Raw genomic sequence first — 13,755 nt, 5'->3', positions numbered from 1 at the left:
CTCCTCCTCTGTGTGGTGGCCCCCCCCTCCCCTCCTCCTCCTCTGTGTGGTGGCCCCCCCCTCCCCTCCTCCTCCTCTGTGTGGTGGCCCCCCCCTCCCCTCCTCCTCCTCTGTGTGGTGGCCCCCCTCCCTCGGGCCCCTCCCCTCCTCCTCTGTGTGGTGGCCCCCCTCCCCTTCCCTTATCTCCTCCTCCTCTGTGTGGTGGCCCCCCCTCCCCTCCTCCTCCTCTGTGTGGTGGCCCCCCCTCCCCTTCCCTTATCTCCTCCTCCTCTGTGTGGTGGCCCCCCCTCCCCTCCTCCTCCTCTGTGTGGTGGCCCCCCTCCCCTTCCTTATCTCCTCCTCCTCTGTGTGGTGGCCCCCCCTCCCCTCCTCCTCCTCTGTGTGGTGGCCCCCCTCCCCTTCCCTTATCTCCTCCTCCTCTGTGTGGTGGCCCCCCTCCTCCCTCCTCCTCCTCTGTGTGGTGGCCCCCCCTCCCCTCCTCCTCCTCTGTGTGGTGGCCCCCCTCCCCTTCCCTTATCTCCTCCTCCTCTGTGTGGTGGCCCCCCCTCCCCTCCTCCTCCTCTGTGTGGTGGCCTCCCCTCCCCTTCCCTTATCTCCTCCTCCTCTGTGTGGTGGCCCCCCCTCCCCTCCTCCTCCTCTGTGTGGCGGCCTCCCCTCCCCCTTATCTCCTCCTCCTCTGTGTGGCGGCCTCCCCTTCCCTTATCTCCTCCTCCTCTGTGTGGCGGCCTCCCCTCCCCTTATCTCCTCCTCCTCTGTGTGGTGGCCTCCCTCCCCTTCCCTTATCTCCTCCTCCTCTGTGTGGCGGCCTCCCCTCCCCTCCTCCTCCTCTGTGTGGCGGCCTCCCCCCTTCCCTTATCTCCTCCTCCTCTGTGTGGCGGCCTCCCCTTCCCTTATCTCCTCCTCCTCTGTGTGGCGGCCTCCCCTCCCCTTATCTCCTCCTCCTCTGTGTGGCGGCCTCCCCTCCCCTTATCTCCTCCTCCTCTGTGTGGCGGCCTCCCCTCCCCTTATCTCCTCCTCCTCTGTGTGGCGGCCCCCCCTCCCCTTATCTCCTCCTCCTCTGTGTGGCGGCCTCCCCTCCCCTTATCTCCTCCTCCTCTGTGTGGCGGCCTCCCCTTCCCTTATCTCCTCCTCCTCTGTGTGGCGGCCTCCCCTCCCCTTATCTCCTCCTCCTCTGTGTGGCGGCCTCCCCTCCCTTATCTCCTCCTCCTCTGTGTGGCGGCCTCCCCTCCCCTTATCTCCTCCTCCTCTGTGTGGCGGCCCCCCCTCCCCTTATCTCCTCCTCCTCTGTGTGGCGGCCTCCCCTTCCCTTATCTCCTCCTCCTCTGTGTGGCGGCCTCCCCTCCCCTTATCTCCTCCTCCTCTGTGTGGCGGCCTCCCCTCCCCTTATCTCCTCCTCCTCTGTGTGGCGGCCTCCCCTCCCCTTATCTCCTCCTCCTCTGTGTGGCGGCCTCCCCTCCCCTTATCTCCTCCTCCTCTGTGTGGCGGCCTCCCCTCCCCTTATCTCCTCCTCCTCTGTGTGGCGGCCCCCTCCCTTCCTCCTCTGTGGCGGCCTCCCCTTCCCCTTATCTCCTCCTCCTCTGTGTGGCGGCCTCCCCTCCCCTTATCTCCTCCTCCTCTGTGTGGCGGCCTCCCCTCCCCTTATCTCCTCCTCCTCTGTGTGGCGGCCTCCCCTCCCCCTTATCTCCTCCTCCTCTGTGTGGCGGCCTCCCCTCCCCTTATCTCCTCCTCCTCTGTGTGGCGGCCTCCCCTCCCCTTATCTCCTCCTCCTCTGTGTGGCGGCCCCCGTCTGACTTCTTTCTTCCACATCAGACCGTCTGCCAGAGAATTCAGAGTTTACAAACAGCAGAAGAGGAAAATGGAGAAGATTCTCACCCACAACAACCTCAGGTGCGGCCGTCCCTCTCGCCCCCGCGGCCGTCCCTCTCGCCCCCGCGGCCGTCCCTCTCGCCCCCGCGGCCGTCCCTCTCGCCCCCGCGGCCGTCCCTCTCGCCCCCCGCGGCCGTCCCTCTCGCCCCCGCGGCCGTCCCTCTCGCCCCCGCGGCCGTCCCTCTCGCCCCCGCGGCCTTCCCTGTAGGGCTGTGGAGTCTGTAGCCAAACCTGCGATCCCCCCATATATTGCTTATAGATAAGTGACGCATTTCCTGCACAATGTGACCATCAGACACGTAATAATTTTTATGATGCAATAATCAAGATATTTGGATAGAACATAAAATATATTTATTAGATACAACTTTAGAACACATATATATATATTGTTGTTGTGTGTAGTTACCAAGTGTTTGTGTAGGGGCTGTACATGTTCTGGGTGTTGTCTGGGTGTGACGGGGGGTGAGAGCGGTGTTGTATGTGTGTTGCGTGTTTGTGGAGCGTTGTGTGTGTGTTGCGCGGTTTGTGTGGGTGTGGTGTGTTTTGGGCGGAGGTATGTTTTGTGCAATGTGTGTGTTGTGCGGTATGTGCGTATATTTATGTATGCCGCGGTGTTCGTGTGTTGGGTGTTGTGTGTGTGTGTGTAGCGTTGTCTGTGTGTGTGGGTGTCTGTGTATGGCGGTGTTTGTGGTTCCCAGTGTGTGTGTGTGTGTGTGTGTGTGTGTGTGTGTGTGTGTGTGTGTTGGGGGGAGGTGTGCACCTCCCATTGTGCCCCATCCCCCATGCTGCGCACTCCCCATCGTGCTACATCCCCCATGCTGCGCACTCCCCATCGTGCTACATCCCCCATGCTGCGCACTCCCCATCGTGCTACATCCCCCATGCTGCGCACTCCCCATCGTGCTACATCCCCCATGCTGCGCACTCTCCATCGTGCTACATCCCCCATGCTGCGCACTCTCCATCGTGCTACATCCCCCATGCTGCGCACCCCCCATCGTGCTACATCCCCCATGCTGCGCACTCCCCATCGTGCTACATCCCCCATGCTGCGCACTCCCCATCGTGCTACATCCCCCATGCTGCGCACTCCCCATCGTGCTACATCCCCCATGCTGCGCACCCCCCATCGTGCTCCATCCCCCATGCTGCGCACCCCCCATCGTGCTCCATCCCCCATGCTGCGCACTCCCCATCGTGCTACATCCCCCATGCTGCGCACTCCCCATCGTGCTACATCCCCCATGCTGCGCACTCCCCATCGTGCTACATCCCCCATGCTGCGCACCCCCCATCGTGCTACATCCCCCATGCTATAATAGTTCTCCTATTATACTCGGAGAGGAGTATAATAGGAGGACTGTAATAGGAGGAGTAGTCCTGGGGGGAGAGGAGTATAATGCCGGCTCCCTGCACATGTGTACCGGGAGCCGGTGTACGCTGGTAACTATGATACACATCGGGTAACTAAGGGACCTTAGTTACCCGATGTGTATAATGTTACCAGCATTCACCGGCTCCGTCACGATCCCAGCATCGCAAGTTTATGTCTGGCGAGGCGTGCGGAGGGCCGGGGCGAGCGGCCAATCCATGCGGAGGGCGGGGCCAGGCCAAGGCGAGCGACCAATCCGTGGGGGGGCGGAGCCGAGGTGAGGCGAGCAGCCAATCCGTGCGGGGGGGCGGGGCCATGGCGAGCCCAGCGGCCAATCAGCTTTGTGTCACCGTAAGGACACAATTTTGGAGCAAGACAGACAGACAGACTCCTTCGTCCCAGCCTCCCCCAGCATCAGCCTTCCCCTCCCAGCCTCCCCCAGCATCAGCCTCTCTCCTCCCAGCATCAGCCTCTCTCCTCCCAGCATCAGCCTCTCTCCTCCCAGCATCAGCCTCTCTCCTCCCAGCATCAGCCTCTCTCCTCCCAGCATCAGCCTCTCTCCTCCCAGCATCAGCCTCTCTCCTCCCAGCATCAGCCTCTCTCATCCCAGCATCAGCCTCTCTCCTCCCAGCATCAGCCTCTCTCCTCCCAGCATCAGCCTCTCCTCTCTGTCCCCAACATCAGCCTCTCTCCTCCCAGCCTTCCCCAGCATCAGCCTCTCTCCTCCCAGCCTATCTCCTCCCAGCCTCCCCCAGCATCAGCCTCCCCCAGCATCAGCCTCTCTCCTTCCAGCCTCCCCCATCATCAGCCTCTCTCCTTCCAGCCTCCCTCAGCATCAGCCTCCCCCAGCATCAGCCTCTCTCCTTCCAGCCTCCCCCATCATCAGCCTCTCTCCTTCCAGCCTCCCTCAGCATCAGCCTCCCTCTCCCAGCCTTCCCCAGGATCAGCCTCTCTCCTCCCAGCCTCCGTCCTCCCAGCCTTCCCCAGCATCAGCTTTCCCCTCCCAGCCTCCCTCAGCATCAGCCTTCCCCAGCATCAGCCTCTCTCCTCCCAGCCTCAGCCTCTCTCCTTCCAGCCTCCCCCAGCATCAGCCTCCTCTCCTTCCAGCCTCCCCCAGCATCAGCCTCTCTCCTTCCAGCCTCCCTCAGCATCAGCCTCCTCTTCCCAGCCTTCCCCAGTATCAGCCTCTCTTCTCCCAGCCTCCTTCCTCCCAGCCTCCCCCTCCCAGCCTCCCTCAGCATCAGCCTTCCCCTCCCAGTCTCCCCCAGCATCAGCCTCCCCAAGCATCAGCCTCTCTCCTTCCAGCCTCCCCCAGCATCAGCCTCCCCCAGCATCAGCCTCCCCCAGCATCAGCCTCTCTCCTCCCAGCCGCCCTCGTCCCAGCCTCCCCCAGCATCAGCCTCCCCCTCCCAGCCTCCCTCAGCATCAGCCTCTGTCCTCCCAGCATCAGCCTCTCTCCTCCCAGCATCAGCCTCTCCTCTCTGTCCCCAGCATCAGCCTCTCTCCTCCCAGCCTTCCACAGCATCAGCCTCTCTCCTCCCAGCCTCCCACAGCATCAGCCTCTCTCCTCCCAGCCTCCCCCAGCATCAGCCTCTCTCCTTCCAGCCTCCCTCAGCATCAGCCTCCCTTCCCAGCCTTCCCCAGGATCAGCCTCTCTCCTCCCAGCCTCCTTCCTCCCAGCCTCCCCCTCCCAGCCTCCCTCAGCATCAGCCTTCCGCTCCCAGCCTCCCTCAGCATCAGCCTTCCGCTCCCAGCCTCCCTCAGCATCAGCCTTCCGCTCCCAGCCTCCCTCAGCATCAGCCTTCCCCAGCATCAGCCTCTCTCCTCCCAGCCTCAGCCTCTCTCCTTCCAGCCTCCCCCAGCATCAGCCTCTCTCCTTCCAGCCTCCCTCAGCATCAGCCTCCCCTTCCCAGCCTTCCCCAGGATCAGCCTCTCTCCTCCCAGCCTCCTTCCTCCCAGCCTCCCCCTCTCAGCCTCCCTCAGCATCAGCCTTCCGCTCCCAGTCTTCCCCAGCATCAGCGTCCCCCTCCCAGCCTTCCCCAAGATCAGCCTCTCTGCTCCGTGCCTCCTCCAGCACGCCGTGCTCCTCTGCCGACACTCACACATTCGATCCCGACACTCACACACACCCGATCGCATACACTCACACACACCCGACCGATCGCATACACTCACACACACCCGACCGATCGCATACACTCACACACACCCGATCGCATACACTCACACACACCCGATCGCATACACTCACACACACAGACACTGACGATATCGCACATACGCGCTCACAGTCACAACATCCGGAGATACCACATGCTTCTGGCCATGTGATCCTCCATCAGGTCCTGGAAGGTCACAACAGCACAGTATCGAGGCCGAGAAGCAAGCGATATCGCCGGATGCTGTGAGTGTGTGGATGCGATGTGTGTGTGAGGTGTGTGTGATCTGATGTGTGTGTATGTGTGTGTGTGTGTGTGCTGTTATGTGTGTGCGTGTGGATCTTCCGCCGCTGCAGGACCTTGATGCGCTTGTAACCATGGTAGCATGGTTACCAACGTATCCCGTCCCCCGTTCGCACGGGAGCCCACACCTCTCCCGTGCGAGTGGGGGACGGAGGACGGGGGGGAGGGGGGGGAGTACAGTACTCACCTCCGTGACAGCCGTGTCAGTTCGGGGAATGCGCGGGGGGGGAGGGGGGGGGAGTACAGTACTCACCTCCGTGACAGCCGTGTCAGTTCGGGGAATGCGCGGGGGGGGAGGGGGGCGGGGCCAGAGCTAGCGTGCATTGCGTGAGGGGGGCGGGGCGTGGCCGAATTGCCAATGCCTGCAGGGTGCCGGGGCGAGAGGCCAATCTGTGGGGGGGGGCGGAGCCTGGGCGAGCGGCTGGCCAATCCGTGTGGGGGCGCAGCCTGGGCAAGCGGCCAATCCGTGGGGGGGGGCGGGGCCATGGCGAGCCCAGCGGCCAATCAGCTTTGTGTCACCGTAAGGACACAATGTCACCGGAAGGACACAATTTTGAAGCATGACAGACAGAATAAGGCAATTATATATATAGATATATATATGTATGTATGTATATGTAGAGTACAGACTAAAAGTTTGGACACACCTTCTCATTCAAAGAGTTTTCTTTATTTTCCTGACTGTGATAATGGTGGATTCACAGTGAAGGCGTCAGAGCTATGCACTACCACACGTGGAAGGAAATACTTAGAAACGTGTGACACAAGTGACAATCTGTCTTCTATTCTGGGGTCTTCAGTCGCCGGCTTCTGCTTTGATGACTGCTTTGCACACTCTTGGCATTCTCTTGTCACTGGAAATGGTCTTCACTTCACAGGTGCGCCCTGTCAGGGTTAATAAGTGGGATTCCTTTCTCACCTTTTCATTGGGGGACACAGACCGTGGTTATATGCTGTCTCCAGGGGAGGCGTGACACTAGGTTTAAAAAATGTGTTAGCTCCTCCCCCCACAGCATATCCCCCAGCTAGGCGGGAACTAGCTCAGTTCTTTAGTGTCAGCAGGGAGGCTGACACGTCTGGCTGAGCCCCAGGCCAGCTCATGGTTTTTGTTTTATTTATTTCTTTTTCTTTGTGATTTTATTCTATTTTTGACTATGGGGCAATACCAGGGTGCCTCGCCACCCTCGTTCCCCCCCGTGTACGGGCAGAGGAAACCTGGCGTGCACAAGCCGTCAGTCTTCCCTCGCGCCCAAGTGGTCGGGTCTGCGTACCCCTCCAGGCTCCCTGGAAGCACCTCACACCAAGGTAGCTCCAGAGGGCTAAGCAGAGCCGAGCACCTGCTAGCCTTGAGCCGAAGATGCGTCCCCGAGATCCCCGCATCCCAGGACCGACGCATCTTCAGACGGAGCCAGGAGCAGGTAGGGAGACCACGTGTATCCATCCCCTGCATCCAACCGCCGCCTGAGGAGGCGCCGGTGCAGGCCGTGTTCCCGGGGAAGCATCATTAATTTAGCTCCCGGCGTCGGCCTGCATTCTAGCAACGCCCCCTCCACTGCTCCAGAAGCCGCTCCCTCTAGTGGCCGTCTCTCCCCTCCATGCTGCCAGAGAACGCTGGACGCCATTACATGTGGGGAGCAGACACGGGTGACATCGCCTCCTTGGCTCTGCGACTCTGCAGCACTATATACCGCTCTGCTCAGTGGTATATCGCTGTCTTCCTAGCGGTGTGTGTCTGCTGGCTGGCGGTGTTTATCAGCATTTAGCGGTATATACTGACTGTGCCTGCAGGTATATACTGACTGTGCCTGCAGGTATATACTGACTGTGCCTGCAGGTATATACTGACTGTGCCTGCAGGTATATACTGACTGTGCCTGCAGGTATATACTGACTGTGCCTGCAGGTATATACTGACTGTGCCTGCAGGTATATACTGACTGTGCCTGCAGGTATATACTGACTGTGCCTGCAGGTATATACTGACTGTGCCTGCAGGTATATACTGACTGTGCCTGCAGGTATATACTGACTGTGCCTGCAGGTATATACTGACTGTGCCTGCAGGTATATACTGACTGTGCCTGCAGGTATATACTGACTGTGCCTGCAGGTATATACTAACTGTTTGGCAGTGTGTGCCACTTTACTAGTGGTATATACCGGCTCTGTATAGCAGTCCCTTTCTAAGGGCTAAGCCACACGGCGAGAAAATCGGTGCGAGTGGAGTGCGATAAAACATCGCATTCCCCTCGGACCAATTCTAGCCTGTGTGACAGCGCACATGGGCGATTATTTTCTCAGCCCTAATCGGACCGAGAAAACAATCGCAGCATGCTGTGATTGTAATCCGAGACTCTTTCTCTCGCACCCATTCAAGTGAATGGGGCGAGAGAAAAATCGCACTGCACTCGCAGTACACCGGTGTACTGCCAGTGCAATGCGAGAATGGCTATAGCTGACTACGCAGGAGAGAGGGAGAGAAATCCCTCCCTCCCCTCCTGAGTGCCGGCCCGCCCCCCGCAGCTGAGGTCTGCTCGCACGAACGGACCTCAGTTGCAAGGACACACGCATGACACTCGGCTCTGCTGTACTGCCAGCACGAGCCGAGTCTCATGCAAGGGGATCGCAGTAATCCCCGTGTGGCCCCAGCCTTATACTGCTACTAGCTCCTCGTCCACAGTAGTGTAATACTGCTAAAGGCTCACAGTATAATTGTACGTTTGTTGCTGACATGTGTAACCGCAAGGGTGATAAAGCTTCCCAGGCATCCTCTATGGACCTGTACTATGCTTGTACCACCTGTGGAAGCTCGTTTCCCAATGGGCGAAGCTATCCACTCTGCCGAGGCTGCGATACCCCTACTACAGTGTCACAACAGGCGTTGCCGGACCAGGGGGTCGTGCACTCTGTGGGTTTCGGCCCCGGCCACCATTCAGGCAGCACCCCCGTCTGATGAGGCTATCCCTGCATGGGCTCTTCTGATGTCTAAAAGGTTAGATGACCTGGCCGCTCAGATATCCCAGCCTTCCACAGGCTCCCGCAGCCTCCCCCCGGCTCAGCTCCCTCAGAGGAGCCCGCCTTCGTCTGGTGTCTCATCCCCAGTATGTAAAAAGGCAGTCTCCAAAAGGCGCCATTGCGACCGCTCTGCCTCGTCTGACTCACAAGATGGTCAGTCTGACTCAGGCTCCGTGACCTTTAGTAGTCACGATTCCCGAGACTCTGACTCTGATTCAGATGTCCCTTCTGAGTCTAGGCATATGGAAGACACTCTAATAGCGGCTGTCAATCACTCTCTGTCGATTCTGATCAGCCCTCGGACCTGACTTCTCAGTCGGCAATCAAGCGAGCCAAGAAGCCTCCTAAGTCCTTTGCCCAGGATCCGATTTTTCACCAAATCATATCTAAACAGTGGGATCACCCTGATAGGAGGTTTAATAAAAATCCTTCTCTTCATTCGCTTATCCCTTTCCCCCGGAAATGGTTAAGCCATGGTCGGTACCCCCGTTGTGGATCCGTCAGTATCCAGACTGGCTAAACACACGGTTATGTCTGTTTCAGACACCGCGTCTCTCAAGGACTCGTCCGACCGTGCAGTTGAGGCTGCGGTCAAATCTATTTTCCAGGCTTCAGGCTCCTCTCTGCGCCCCCTGTTTGCCATGACATGGGTGGCAAGAGCTATGAGCGTGTGGAGTAGGAACCTGCGCAAGTTGCTTCGCCCTTGCAAATATCCTCCAGAGGCTCTTGAGATTCTTGATTTGTTCTCTCTCGCCTCTAATTATTTTCTTCTCGGCTCCCTAGATGCAGCTAGCTGGTCAGCCCTAACGGCAGCCAATGCTGTCTTCTCACGCAGGGTTCTGTGGCTAAAAATATGGAATGCGGACAGTGCCTCCAAGAAGTCCCTGTCCACACTTGCCTTCCAGGGTCTTCGTCTGTTTGGTGAATCCCTGGACAAACTCCTATCTGAGGCGACGGGTGGTAAAAGTACCATTCTACCACAAAAGCGGCCTGTAGCCAGAAATTTCAAAAAATCTTCTTGTCGCAGGCAGTCCTTTCGGCCTGCCCCCCAAAAGCCATCGGCCCAAGGACCGTCCCAACGCTCAGAACGAGGATCCGGTCCCTCAAGGGGCTCTTCTTGGCGTTCACACTCCAAGCAGCCTAAATCCAAAGAATCTCGCTCTGTACAGGCCCCCTCAGCATGACGCCAGGTATCCCTCAGATCCGACTCCTATGGGAGGGCGGCTTCTGCTTCTTCGGGATATCCTGCTAGACCACACTCACGATGCTTGGGTTCGAGAAATCGTCACCTCAGGTTACAAGATCGATTACCATTCCTTGCCGGCCAACAGGTTTCTACGTTCTCGTCTTCCAAAGTCCAAAACGCAAAGCCAGGCCTTATTTCAGGCCATAGCCTCTTACAGAAAGCAAACGTTATCATTCCAGTGCCCCTGGAACAGCGCGGCAAAGGTTTCTATTCAAACCTTTTTGTCGTTCCCAAAAAAGATGGCTCTGTCCGCCCTATCTTGGTCCTCAAACGGCTGAACAAATTCGTATGGATTCGGACCTTCTGAATGGAGTCATTGAGAGCAGTACTAGCCGCCATGGAACCTGGAGAATTCCTAGCTTCCATAGACGTTCAAGATGCTTATTTACACATTCCCATATGTGTCTCTCATCAACGGTTCCTTCGTTTTGCCATAGGACACCGTCATTTCCAATTCAGGGCCCTCCCCTTTGGGCTGACCACTGCGCCTCGGGCCTTCACAAAGGTCATGGCAGCCGTCATGTCCATTTTTGCACTCCAGAGGCGTCCTGGTTGTTCCCTATTTGGACGACCTTCTTGTCAAAGGGAGCTCTCTTAACGTTTGCTCAGAAAGCGTGCAGATTTGCCTAGACGCTGTCAAGGCTAGGGTGGCTTATCAATTTCAACAAGTCATCCCTCATTCCTCATCAGTGCATCCACTTTCTAGGTATGCTGTTAGACACGGCTCAGTCCTGGGTTTTTCTTCCAGAAGACAAGAGGTCTTCCCTGATCCGGGCCGCCCACTCCCTCCGCTCTCGCCGTCACACATCCCTTCGGAATGGAATGAGAGTGTTCGGCAAGATGGTGGCGGTCATAGAAGCAGTGTCCTTTGCCCAATTCCATCTGCGCCCTCTACAACTGGATCTTCTATCCTCTTGGGACAAGAATCCAGCTTCCCTGGACCGGTCAGTCCGCCTATCTCTGTCTGCGCTCAGCTCCCTCGTCTGGTGGACTCAAGCCTCATCCCTATCTCAAGGGAAGTCCTTCCGCCCGGTCCACTGGCAGGTAGTCACGACGGATGCCAGCCTGATAGGCTGGAGTGCGGTGTTTCTCCACCACACTGTTCAGGGACGCTGGTCTCCTTCCGAGCGCTCTCTGCACATCAATGTTCTGGAGATCAGAGCCATATTTTTGGCCCTTCAGAATTTTCAACCCTTACTATTGGGCCTCTCTGTTCGGATCCAGTCAGACAATGCCACGGCCGTGGCTTACATCAACCGTCAGGGAGGAACTCGCAGCAAGGCAGCGATGAAGGAGGTATCCAGTATTCTTCTTTGGGCAGAGAAGCACATCTCCATTATTTCAGCTGTCCATATCCCAGGGGTAGACAACTGGGCCGCAGACTTTCTCAGCAGGCAAGGTCTAGCGGCAGGGGAATTGTCCCTCCACGACGAAGTGTTCCATCAGATCACTCTTCGTTGGGGACTCCCGGATGTGGACCTCATGGCGTCTCGAATGAATGCCAAAATACGTCCCTTCATATCTTGGTCGAGAGACCCGCTAGCGCTCGGCTCCGACGCCCTAGTCTTTCCATGGTCGCAGTTTCGCCTGCCCTACATCTTCCCTTCGTTTCCTCTCATTCCGAGAGTAATCAAGAAAATCAAAGCGGAGGGAATCCCGGTGATCCTCGTGACCCCGGACTGGCCCAGGAGAGCCTGGTGTCCAGAGCTTTTCCAACTTCTCAGCGACACTCCCTGGCGTCTTCCCGACCGCCCGGATCTTCTGTCGCAAGGTCCAATATTCCACCGGAATACAGCACAGCTGCATTTGACGGCGTGGCGCTTGAATCCCTGATTCTAGCCAGATCGGGGTTTTCTCCCAGGGTAGTTCATACCATGCTTAATGCTCGGAAGCCTTCCTCCGCCAGCATTTACCACAGGACCTGGAAGACCTATCTTTCCTGGTGTGACCGTCATAATCGGTCGCCCCTGACTTTTTCAATCCCTAATGTTCTTGCCTTTTTGCAAGACGGTCTGGACTCGGGTCTTGCTCTCAGTACCCTTAAAAAATAAGTTTCTGCCTTGTCGATTTTTTTTTTTTTTTTTTTTTTTTTTTTTCCAGAAGCAGCTGGCTTCTCGCCCTCAAGTCCATACCTTTCTTCAAGGGGTAGCGCATTTGGTCCCTCCTTATCGCCACCCCTTAGATGCCTGGGATCTGAATCTGGTTCTGGGAGTCCTTCAACTTCCTCCTTTTGAACCTCTGAGAGAAATCTCTCTCCAGCGACTGTCTTGGAAAGTTGCCTTTTTAGTCGCTATCACCTCTATCAGGCGAGTGTCCGAACTGGCAGCTCTTTCCTGTCGCTCACCTTACCTGATATTCCATCATGATAAGGTTGTCCTTCGGCCTTCCCCCGCCTTCCTTCCGAAGGTCGTATCCTCTTTCCACTTGAACGAGGACATAGGGCTGCCGTCATTCTGCCCGGTCCACTCCTTTTGAGAAAGCCCTTCACACTCTCGATCTTGTCAGGGCTCTGCGGATCTACATCTCCAGAACAGCGCCGTTCCGCAAGTCCAATGCCCTCTTCGTCCTCCCAGTAGGACACAAAAAGGGCAACCCGGCTTCTAAATCCACGATTTCTCGATGGATCAGGACTGCCATCTGTGAAACTTACAAAGCACGAGGTGCCGTTCCCTCTCAATCTGTGCGGGCCCACTCTACACGAGCAGTGGGTGCCTCCTGGGCTATCCGCCATCAGGCTTCGGCGGCCCAACTTTGCAAGGCCGCTACCTGGTCCAGTGTGCACACGTTCACAAAATTCTACAGAGTGCATACGCATGCCTCCGCGGATGCTGCTCTTGGAAGACAAGTCCTTCAGGCGGCAGTGGCCCATTTATAAGTGGCCACTGCTCGGTTCTGACAGTGTTTTGATATGAGTTCACTGCAGTTGCAGTTGTTAGTCAGCTCTTAGGCGGGCTTTGCACACTACGAAATCGCAGGTGCGATGTCGGTGGGGTCAAATTGAAAATGATGCACTTCCGGCATCGCATGCGACATCGTAGTGTGTAAAGGCTTGATGATACGATTAACGAGCGCAAAAGCGTCGTAATCGTATCATCGGTGCAGCGTCGGTGTAATCCATAATTACGCTGACGCGACGGTCCGATGTTGTTCCTCGCTCCTGTGGCAGCACACATCGCTGTGTGTGAAGCCGCAGGAGCGAGGAACATCTCCTACCTGCGTCACTGCGGCTTCCGTAGGATATGCGGCAGGAAGGAGGTGGGCGGGATGTTTACATCCCATTCATCTCCGCCCCTCCGCTCCGATTGGCCGCCTGCCGTGTGACGCCGCACGACCTGCCCCCTTAACAAGGAGGCACCCACTGCTCGTGCTCGCCGGCCAGAGCGACGGTCGCAGGACAGGTGAGTCCATGTGAAGCTGCCGTAGCGATAATGTTCGCTACGGCAGCTATCACAAGGATATCGCTGCTGCGACGGGGGCGGGGACTATCGCGCTCGGCATCGCAGCATCGGCCTGCGATGTCGCAGCGTGCAAAGTACCCCTTAGTCTGATGTTATACACTGTTAATAGTTCAGTTCCCACCCAGGGACTGCTTTGGGACGTCCCAATGTCTGTGTCCCCCAATGAAAAGGCGAGAAAGGAAATTACATTTTCTTCAGCGCTCTATTGGGAGACCCAGACGATTGGATTGGGGTATAGCTACTGCCCTCCGGAGGCCACACAAAGCACTACACTAAAAAGTGCAAGGCCCCTCCCCCTCTGGCTATACCCCCCCGTGGTATCACGGGTTCTCC

General features: G+C 57.5%; 1 protein-coding gene across 1 annotated transcript in view; it reads left to right on the top strand.

The window, feature by feature from the left end:
* The first annotated feature begins 1,807 nt into the window (after positions 1 to 1,807).
* Positions 1,808 to 13,755, top strand: part of CEP70 (centrosomal protein 70) — a 41,686-nt gene continuing 29,738 nt past the window's right edge. The window contains exon 1 of the mRNA XM_075318744.1: positions 1,808 to 1,887. Coding sequence (XP_075174859.1) covers positions 1,856 to 1,887 — 32 coding nt within the window. The 5' untranslated portion in view covers positions 1,808 to 1,855. The remainder of the gene's footprint in view (positions 1,888 to 13,755) is intronic.

Source organism: Anomaloglossus baeobatrachus, chromosome 7, assembly GCF_048569485.1.
Source record: "Anomaloglossus baeobatrachus isolate aAnoBae1 chromosome 7, aAnoBae1.hap1, whole genome shotgun sequence".
In the NCBI taxonomy this organism is placed as follows: domain Eukaryota; kingdom Metazoa; phylum Chordata; class Amphibia; order Anura; family Aromobatidae; genus Anomaloglossus; species Anomaloglossus baeobatrachus.
This window is presented reverse-complemented; position numbering and strand designations above follow the sequence as displayed.